General features: G+C 48.6%; 1 protein-coding gene across 1 annotated transcript; it reads left to right on the top strand.

Annotated features, from left to right (window-relative positions):
• Nucleotides 1–242: 242 nt before the first annotated feature.
• Nucleotides 243–7672, top strand: ATP5F1A (ATP synthase F1 subunit alpha). Its single transcript, XM_027671647.1, has 12 exons — nt 243–379; nt 1534–1612; nt 2680–2849; nt 3580–3753; nt 3833–3999; nt 4109–4257; nt 5110–5261; nt 5366–5590; nt 5695–5802; nt 6339–6483; nt 6669–6819; nt 7466–7672. The coding sequence occupies exons 1-12, from the start codon at nt 320–322 to the stop codon at nt 7545–7547; spliced, it is 1662 nt and encodes a 553-aa protein (XP_027527448.1). The 5' UTR covers nt 243–319; the 3' UTR covers nt 7548–7672.
• The last annotated feature ends 1068 nt before the right edge of the window (nt 7673–8740 follow it).

Raw genomic sequence — 8740 nt, 5'->3', positions numbered from 1 at the left:
CCGCCCGCCGGGGGCCATTTCAAGGGCACCTCCCGCAGCGGGATATTTCCTAAAAACCCTATTTAGATTTTTAAATTATTTTTAAATTAATTTCATTGCATATTACGTGTGCCTGTGTCTGTGCATATATATATTTTTAAGTATATCTCAGGGGCGCGTGGAGCGGTTCCGCGCCCCGCCCCGCCCCCTGGGCGCGGCCTCGGCGCCAAAAGGGGCGTGAGGGGCCGCCGCCATTTTGTGAGCAGAGCGCGGGGCCGGCAGCCCTCAGCGTCCCTCCGCCGCAGCCTCCCCGGGTCCCGCCGCCTCTGCCGCCGCAGCGATGCTGTCCGCCCGCGTGGCCGCCGCCCTCGCCCGCTCCCTGCCGCGGCAGGCCGGCCTGGTGAGCGCCCTGCCCGCCCCGGACCCAGCGGGGCCGAGGGGGACGCGCCGCTGCCGCCATCTTGGCGGCCGCGGTGACATTGAGGGGGAACATCGGAGTGTGGGGAGGGCAGCGGGGGGTGTCCCCTCAGCGATGTGGGGCAGACCCCGCTGAGGGGTGAGGTGTCCTTCACCGGGCTCAGGGTAGTGGCTGAAAGCTTCCAGGGCAAGGTCAAGGTTGGGGGTGTGAGTTGCGAGGGGATGGAGAGTTTTGTCCCGTGTTTGTGAGGAGAGGAAGAGCGTGGGAAGAGCCGTCAAGAGCCTCTCGCGCCCTTGTCCTCAGTAAAGGTGAATGAGGGAGAGGCCTGCCCGGCGAACAGGGCATTAAATAAATTGCACTGACGGTGCTGCAGGGGACTGCACTGGGAGGCTTGCTTGGGATGCAGGAGTGTAATCTAATGAACTTATTATTACAGATTTTTTTTCCATAGTGTTTTAAGTTGGATATTAGAAATAAATTCTTTACAGAAAGGGTGAATAGACATTGGAATGGGCTTCCCAGGGAGGTGGTGGGGTCACTGTCCCTGAAGGTGTTTAAGAATAGACTCTGCCATGATCTAGTTGACATGGTAGCATTCAGTCACAGGTTGGACTCAATGATCTTGGAGGTCTTTTCCAACTAATTGATTCTGTGGTTCTGTTCTTTTACTGGAGTGTTTGTGGTTTTTTTCAATATGTGTTAGCCATGCCAAAAACACTGCAGTTAGATTTTTCTTAGGAGACACAGTCTTATTTCTCCCCTGTGCAGAACCCTGAGTGGTGCAGTGATTTCTCTATGCCCAAGGTTCTGATGATTAGCGCAGAGGTGCCAAGCAAGAGGAGGTTTTGCTCTGGGAGCTGCTGCAGTGCTTGATGGTGACATCAGTGCACTGCAGAAAAACGCAGCAAGGGGTTGGGAGCAACCTCCTTCACCATTTGTCCTTTCTTGGTGGTGCTGGGGTTGGTTCTGGAACTCCAGAACTTGTTCTGTAATTGTGAATGAAGTGCTGTGAAGTTCAGCTCAAAACTGAGACAGATCATAAGCTCAAAATGAAAAATCCCAGTGTGTTATCTCTTAGCATGTTTTTTGCATGATTAAGGAAATCTCATTGGTTCTGAAACAATTGCTTATTTTAGGTTTCCAGAAACACCCTGGGTGCAGCATTTGTTGCTACACGAAACCTCCATGCCTCCAAACCATGCTTTCAGAAAACTGGTGAGTCCGAGGAAGGTCTTGAGTGTGGTTTAAGAGCTTGGTCTGTCAGACAAAATGGGAATTTGAATATGATGGGTGTTATTTGACAGCACTTGAGGACCTTTATGTTCTGACAGTATTTAACAGTGAAATGTTACGCAGTCACATCCTGCAAACTGCACTTCAATTAAAATTCAAAACGTGCCCTAACTAGGGGGACACCACATGTCAGCTGGTTTACACAGGTACCTGCTTCACGAGGATTCCAGTCAGCCTTCAACTCCTGCAGAACTATTTGAAAAAAATTGCCCCAAGTTGGAGTTTCCTGTCCTGCCTGGAACACTATGAAGAAGCAGATGACTTTCCCAGGCCTGCCTGGGTTTGACCTTGTGTCCTTGAGCATGGTTTTTTTGCTGCCAGCAGTTTGGTGTTTAGAGAAGACAGCTGCTCTGCGTAGCTGTGTTTTTGGCAGCGGTTCATGTACGTTATTTTGAAGTGGTTTAGGGCAATTAAAGGTTATTGGGAAGTAACAGTTTCACAGTGTTATTTACTGTTCATTAGATGTGGAAATAAAAGATTGTTGGAGGTATGCAGCCAAACAAATTTGAGGAAGATGGAGGATACATTTTTACAGTTTATATCGAACAACTTGCTCCTTAAATGTATGGAATTCCTTTAGGTATGTTTGGATCTTGGATTACAAATCAATTGGCTGGGTGTTTTGATGCATCCAAGTCTAAGTAACTGCTCAACAAGCAGAGCAAGCGTGCCTGTTCTCTCTGAGCTAAGGCTAATTAATTAATCTAATTGTTTTCCAGGGAGAGAGATTCATAGTAGTGTAGGACATAATCAAGAAAATTGATAACTAAACAGCCATCTGTGTTCTGGTTAAAACTGGCTTGTAATGATGATTTCAAGCTGCTTTTATTAACTGGGAGTACAGAGGCTGTTATTCATCTTATGCATCCTAAGTAAGGGTGTTGTTTGCTAGACTTTGTGGCACATTTGAGGAAGGGCACCTTGTGAATTCAAGACAAGCTTACTGGGTTCATACTGTGCCTTGATGTGCTTTTAAACTCTCTTTCCAGGTACTGCGGAGGTATCCTCTATTCTGGAGGAACGTATTCTGGGAGCTGACACCTCGGCTGAGCTGGAGGAGACGGGCCGTGTGCTCTCCATCGGTGACGGTATTGCCCGTGTGTACGGCCTGAGAAATGTCCAGGCAGAGGAGATGGTGGAATTCTCTTCTGGGCTGAAGGTGAGCTGTCACTAAAGCAGTTCCTTTAGCCCAGGGACAGTTAAAGTGCTTGGGGGTACCCGTGGAGTCATTGTATCAGCTTCATTGCATCTTTAATGTATAGTAACAATGAAAGTTTTTTAATTTGTAACACTTGGCTTTCAGTATCAGTATCTGGTTCTAAGCCAACATTTGAGCTTTTTTTGTCTTCATCTGGGAAGTACTAGGGCTAACCTGGCACTGGATTTTGTTTTCTTCAGTTTCAGGGTGGCTTTTCTATTTCCTGTTGAATAATGGCCTCTCTGCTCCAGTACAGCATGCAGCTTGCTGGCTTGTAGTCTTAAGAGTGGATTAAAAACCTGTTGGTTGTTCCAAGAGTACTGAAAGAGCTCTTCCAGCATTTTTAATGACCTATCTCACCTTGGGCACTGAAGAAGCCAGTGCTTTTCTCTTGTCCAGCTCCTAGGCAAGAGAAAACTTGTACTCAAACCCTGCTTATCCTTTCTGGTTTTTATAGAGATTCAGTGCTAGACTGCTGTGGTACAATTATGGGGTAAGTTGAAAGCTTAGGCACGTTCTTTAAGCACTGTGGAGTTAAACAGAGGCTTTGTATGTAAAAGCAGAACACTGACTGTTACAAATAAGATTGAGGTAGATTTTTTGGGATTTTGTACACTGTAAAAGAGTCACTGTCACAGTTCTCACATGTGTTGGTATGGGTTTTGTAAGGATAATGTGATCTCTGTCCCAGGGTATGTCCTTGAATCTGGAGCCTGACAACGTTGGTGTTGTAGTGTTTGGTAATGACAGACTGATCAAGGAGGGGGATGTTGTGAAGAGGACTGGAGCCATCGTGGATGTTCCAGTGGGGGAAGAGCTGCTGGGCCGTGTTGTAGATGCCCTGGGCAATCCAATTGATGGGAAGGTAAGTGTATCTAGGTGTTAACTACCTCTGCTTTTATCTATGTGATACAGACCTCAGCAATTTTTTCTTCTCTTTAAAGGGCGCTATTGCATCCAAGACACGCAGGAGAGTTGGCTTGAAGGCACCTGGGATCATTCCCAGGATCTCTGTGCGTGAGCCTATGCAGACTGGGATTAAGGCTGTGGACAGCTTGGTGCCCATTGGTCGTGGCCAGCGTGAGCTGATCATTGGTGACAGGCAGACAGGGTGAGTTAAATGCCCAAACCTAAAATGTTCCTTAAGCAGGGACCACAGGGCTGTGTAGGGAGTGGGAGAACCCGGGGCAGCTTAACTTACCGGCCTCTGTGTTCCACAGGAAAACTTCGATTGCAATTGACACAATAATCAACCAGAAACGATTCAACGATGGGACGGATGAGAAGAAGAAGCTGTACTGTATCTATGTTGCAATTGGCCAGAAGAGATCCACTGTTGCTCAGCTGGTGAAGAGGCTCACTGACGCAGGTACAGATATTGGGAGGTGGCTCCTGCTGACATCCTCTTCTCACTGTAATGCTGAGTACTGCTGTGCCCTCTGGTGGCTGCAAATGTAAACAGAATTCTTGTTAAATGACTGAATTACTTGGCTTTGTGGAGAAGAATCCTTTCTAGGCAAGTGGGGAAAATACCATTCTGAGGCCCCCAAACTGCTGAATTGAGTTGAGAGCTTGCCCTTTGCAGTCAGGCAGGCCTGGCGACAAATATTTATGGACTTGGCATTTGTTCCATGTGTTCATGTGTTCCATATGCCAGTCGATGTGAATGGCAGCTGCAAATTTAGTGGGGAGCCTTCACAGCCCAAACACAAGGCATTAAATGATAGCATCCCTTCAGAAAATGATGTCCATGACCAAGGCTGCACATGTAACAGAACTTGTAAGAGACCAGCACCTGACTTCCTGCCTGCTGGTCAAGCACCTTGATTGGGGAAAACCCCCACATTTTAAGGACAGTAATTGGTTTGGGACTATAAAGGGTTTTGCAACAGCCTTGAAGCATCCAGGAAACCATGGGCTTTCAGCGTGAGTTACTTCTAGAACAAAAGTGTGTCAGTAAAGGTTTAAATTTCATTTTAAATGGGAAAGAAGTCTGCAGGTGTTGGGTGTTAGCTGCCACGAATTTGCTCTTGGGACTTCCTGAGTTAGTTGAGCTAACAGGCAGGTTCAGCTGGTGTGGTGGGCTTTCCTGTGGCAGTGTAGTGACACTGCCTGGGCGTGCTTTAGCACTGGTACTTGACAACACACGTGTGTTGTGTTTGCTGACTTGGGGCGTGATGAGGTAACATGCTCAGCAGTATGTGTCTCCAATCCTTTCCAGATGCCATGAAGTACACCATCGTGGTGTCTGCCACAGCGTCTGATGCAGCACCCCTTCAGTATCTGGCTCCCTATTCAGGCTGCTCCATGGGGGAATACTTCAGAGACAACGGGAAACACGCGTTGATCATCTACGATGACTTGTCCAAACAGGTCAGAAACACTGTTTATAGGGCTCGTGGTCTGGCCTTGGTGTGTGTAAGTCCAGCATGTTGAGAGAGGTGCCGAACTCTGACAGCTCCCTTTGCACCACACAGGCCGTTGCCTACCGTCAGATGTCCCTGCTGCTGCGCCGTCCCCCCGGCCGCGAGGCCTACCCAGGGGATGTGTTCTACCTGCACTCCCGGCTGCTGGAGAGAGCGGCCAAGATGAATGACTCCTTTGGGGGTGGCTCCCTGACTGCCCTGCCTGTCATCGAGACCCAGGCTGGGGACGTGTCTGCTTACATTCCAACCAACGTCATCTCCATCACTGATGGACAGGTGGGACTGCTTCCTGTCCCAGTACCCCCTTGTAACTTACTGACCGGTCTCTGAGGAGGCCTCCAGGCTTCTGACCAAGAGAATAAAACAATTTCCTCCTACAGATTTTCTTGGAAACTGAGTTGTTCTACAAAGGTATCCGTCCAGCCATCAACGTTGGTCTGTCTGTGTCCCGTGTGGGTTCTGCTGCTCAGACCAGGGCTATGAAGCAGGTAAGTGTGAAACTGCTGCTCCTCCTTGTGCTGGAGGTAATTAATGTGTAGGCATTACAACCCATTTGACTCCGAAGATCTGTGAACAGGGAGGGAATAAAGCTTTGGATTCCCTAGTGTTATGAAATTATAAAAGGACCAACTTTGGAGAACTCTTTGCTATTTCTCTTGCCCGCTGAGATGGGTGGGGGAGAAAGGAAAATTGTATCTATATAAAGATGCAGGATTAAGTGTTGGTCTGCTGAAGTGGGTACTATCAACTAGAAATAGAGAATGCTCACTTAACCCCGAGCGTTTGTCCAGGCATGGAATTAGAGAGGTTTAATATGAACTGTTGCCATATTAGGGAGAAATAGCATGCTTTTTTTACAAGGTGGGATTTTTAGAAATGTATATGATCTGCCAGTGTTTGTAGTCACCTGTCTGGTGCACAGGGCAGAGCTGACTGGTGACAGCTGTCAGCTGCAGATAACTGTAGACTCTGTGACACCCCTAGAGGTGACCCCACGGGGTCTGACCTGTCCCCTGTGCCGCAGGTGGCCGGTACCATGAAGCTGGAGCTGGCTCAGTACCGAGAGGTCGCCGCCTTCGCCCAGTTCGGCTCTGACCTGGACGCCGCCACGCAGCAGCTGCTGAACCGCGGGGTGCGCCTGACAGAGCTGCTCAAGCAGGGCCAGTACGGTGAGTGTTTGTGTTCCTGTTAGTGCTGTGTGCTGCAGTTACTGTGCTCATTCTGCGCACAGGGTAAGTGCAGGCTTGCTTGAACCGGGCTATCCATGCACAGCTGGTCTTCCAAGGGCTCTGTGTAGTTGTGATGTGTCCTGTTGTCAAGAGTTCTGATGGAACGAGTGCTCTCTTCCTTGCAGTTCCCATGGCTATCGAGGAACAGGTTGCAGTCATCTATGCTGGTGTAAGAGGTCACTTGGACAAGCTGGAGCCCAGCAAGATCACTAAATTTGAGAGCGCTTTCCTCGCCCATGTACTGAGCCAGCACCAGGCCCTCCTCTCCACGATCAGGTATGGGGGTCTGCCATGCTTCATCCCCAGGGTATTGACTTAATGGCTGGAGTACAGAATAATGGTCACTGAACTGTTAATTTAGTGTATCCTAGAACATCAGGCCTTCAGCTGCCTGTGCCAGAACTGGAGGTTAAATCAGCCTTCCTACCATTGACCTTCCTCAGATTAGTGTCTTCAGCTCTTAGGAAATGCAGCTTATGCTTAAAGTGCACGTGCTTGCATGTGTCTCCTCTGATCTGTTCCTGAAGTCACTTAATTGAGTCAGTGCCCATATTTCTGACAGCTTTAAGCTGTGAGTTAAGTGCTGCTGAGTGGATTGTTGGGGACTGAGTATTTCCATAGTTCCGTCCTGGGAACTGGTCCTGGCTTGGTTTGTCATGAGCCAAATCATGTGCCTTCTGTCTCTGAGGCATACTCTGAAAGTATTTGTGGACAGACTTCAGTTCTTGAACAAGACTAACATTTTTAGGAGAAGGGATGTTTTGTCAGTGGTATGGCGTTATATGTCAAACAGAAATGTATTAAATCATCTACTACTAATTTTGTTAGAAATGGGGAGGTTTGTTGTGAAGCTTCTGTCTTTGTCTCGGGTTGACTGTGTATCTGTTGCTGTGTCAAGAGTTTAACTGAACTCTTCCAACAGGACTGAAGGGAAGATCTCTGACCAGACAGAAGCAAAGTTGAAGGAGATAGTCACGAATTTCTTGGCTACTTTTGAGGCATAAACTCTTAAAACTGTTCAGAGACCAGGCGGTTGTGATCCAGTGCTCCAGCTCCATCAGAGACTAAAATATGCACGACTTGAATGTACAGATCTCAGTGAGAATAAAGGTTCCCTGTTCTGAACAAGTGCCTTCTGGCTGGTTGCTTGCATCTGTAGAACACAGAGCTGAACTCCCCTGGACATCAGGGGGCATCTTAACTGTTGGGTGAGCAAACTCCTGTGACACAGAGCAGGAGGGTGACAGAGATGAGATGTTCTCAGGGTGTTCATCCTCGGTGCCAGGCAGCTTATCCTGGAGAAGGGCAGTGCAGCTGGGGAGGCACCATGTGCTGTCTTGTCATGAGGGTAACTCACTGAACCTCGCAGGAATCTCTTTAACTGCCTGAAACTGTGACAGAGTATTTCTTGGAATTGCTGCCTGGTGGCCCATCCTGGTGCCGGGCCTTTGGAAGACTGGTTCTTGAGTCTCAGGACAACTGCAGGTGAAGCTGTTACAGTAGTTACAGTTAGAGATTAAAATACTAGAATCCTACAATAGTTTGGGTTGGAAGGGACCTTCAGGGTCATCTCATTCCACCCCCCTGCCATGGGCAGGGACACCTTCCACTATCCCAGGTTGCTCCAAGCTCTGTCCAGCCTGGCCTTGAACACTTCAGGGACAGGGCAGCCAAAGCTTCTCTGGGCAACCTGTGCCAGGGTCTCACCTCTCTCACAATAAAGAATTTCTTCCCAATATCCCATCTAATCCTGCCCTCTGTCAGTGGGAAGCCATTCTCCCTTGTCCTGTCACTCCAGGCCTTTGTAAATAGTCTCCATCTTTTCTGTGAGTTGCCTTCAGGTACTGGAATGCTGCAATTAGGTCACCCCAAAGCCTTCTGTTTCCCAGGCTCAACAATCCCAGTTCTTTCAGCCTTTCCTTGTATGAGAGGTTTTCCATCCTAGTAATTAACTTCGTGCCTCCTCTGGACTTGCTCCAACAGGTCCATGTTCTTCCTGTGGTGGGACCCCAGAGCTGGAGCTCTTCCATTTCCTGACTGCCGTGTGAGGCACAGGATCCCAGTGTTGCACCGCTCTGGGATGGGGGAGAGTTCAAAGCCTCTCCATTTTGTGCGGTGTATTCGGTCTGGTTCAGTGGAGCTTGGCCCTTAATCCTCGTGGAGCCCGCACACCCACTGTCCCCAGTTAACTTTCCTG

This window comes from Neopelma chrysocephalum, unplaced genomic scaffold (assembly GCF_003984885.1).
Source record: "Neopelma chrysocephalum unplaced genomic scaffold, ASM398488v2 Primary Assembly neopelma1_97116, whole genome shotgun sequence".
Taxonomy (NCBI): Eukaryota; Metazoa; Chordata; class Aves; order Passeriformes; family Pipridae; genus Neopelma; species Neopelma chrysocephalum.
The sequence above is the reverse complement of the archived record's forward strand: the minus strand, read 5'-3'. Positions and strand labels throughout refer to the sequence as shown.

Coding starts and splice junctions, on each gene's coding strand:
- ATP5F1A (XM_027671647.1), top strand. CDS start 320: ATGCTGTCCGCCCGCGTGGCCGCCGCCCTCGCCCGCTCCCTGCCGCGG. Junction 5,591..5,694: donor TCTCCATCACTGATGGACAG/GTGGGACTGCTT, acceptor TTCCTCCTACAG/ATTTTCTTGGAAACTGAGTT. Junction 6,484..6,668: donor GCTCAAGCAGGGCCAGTACG/GTGAGTGTTTGT, acceptor TCTTCCTTGCAG/TTCCCATGGCTATCGAGGAA.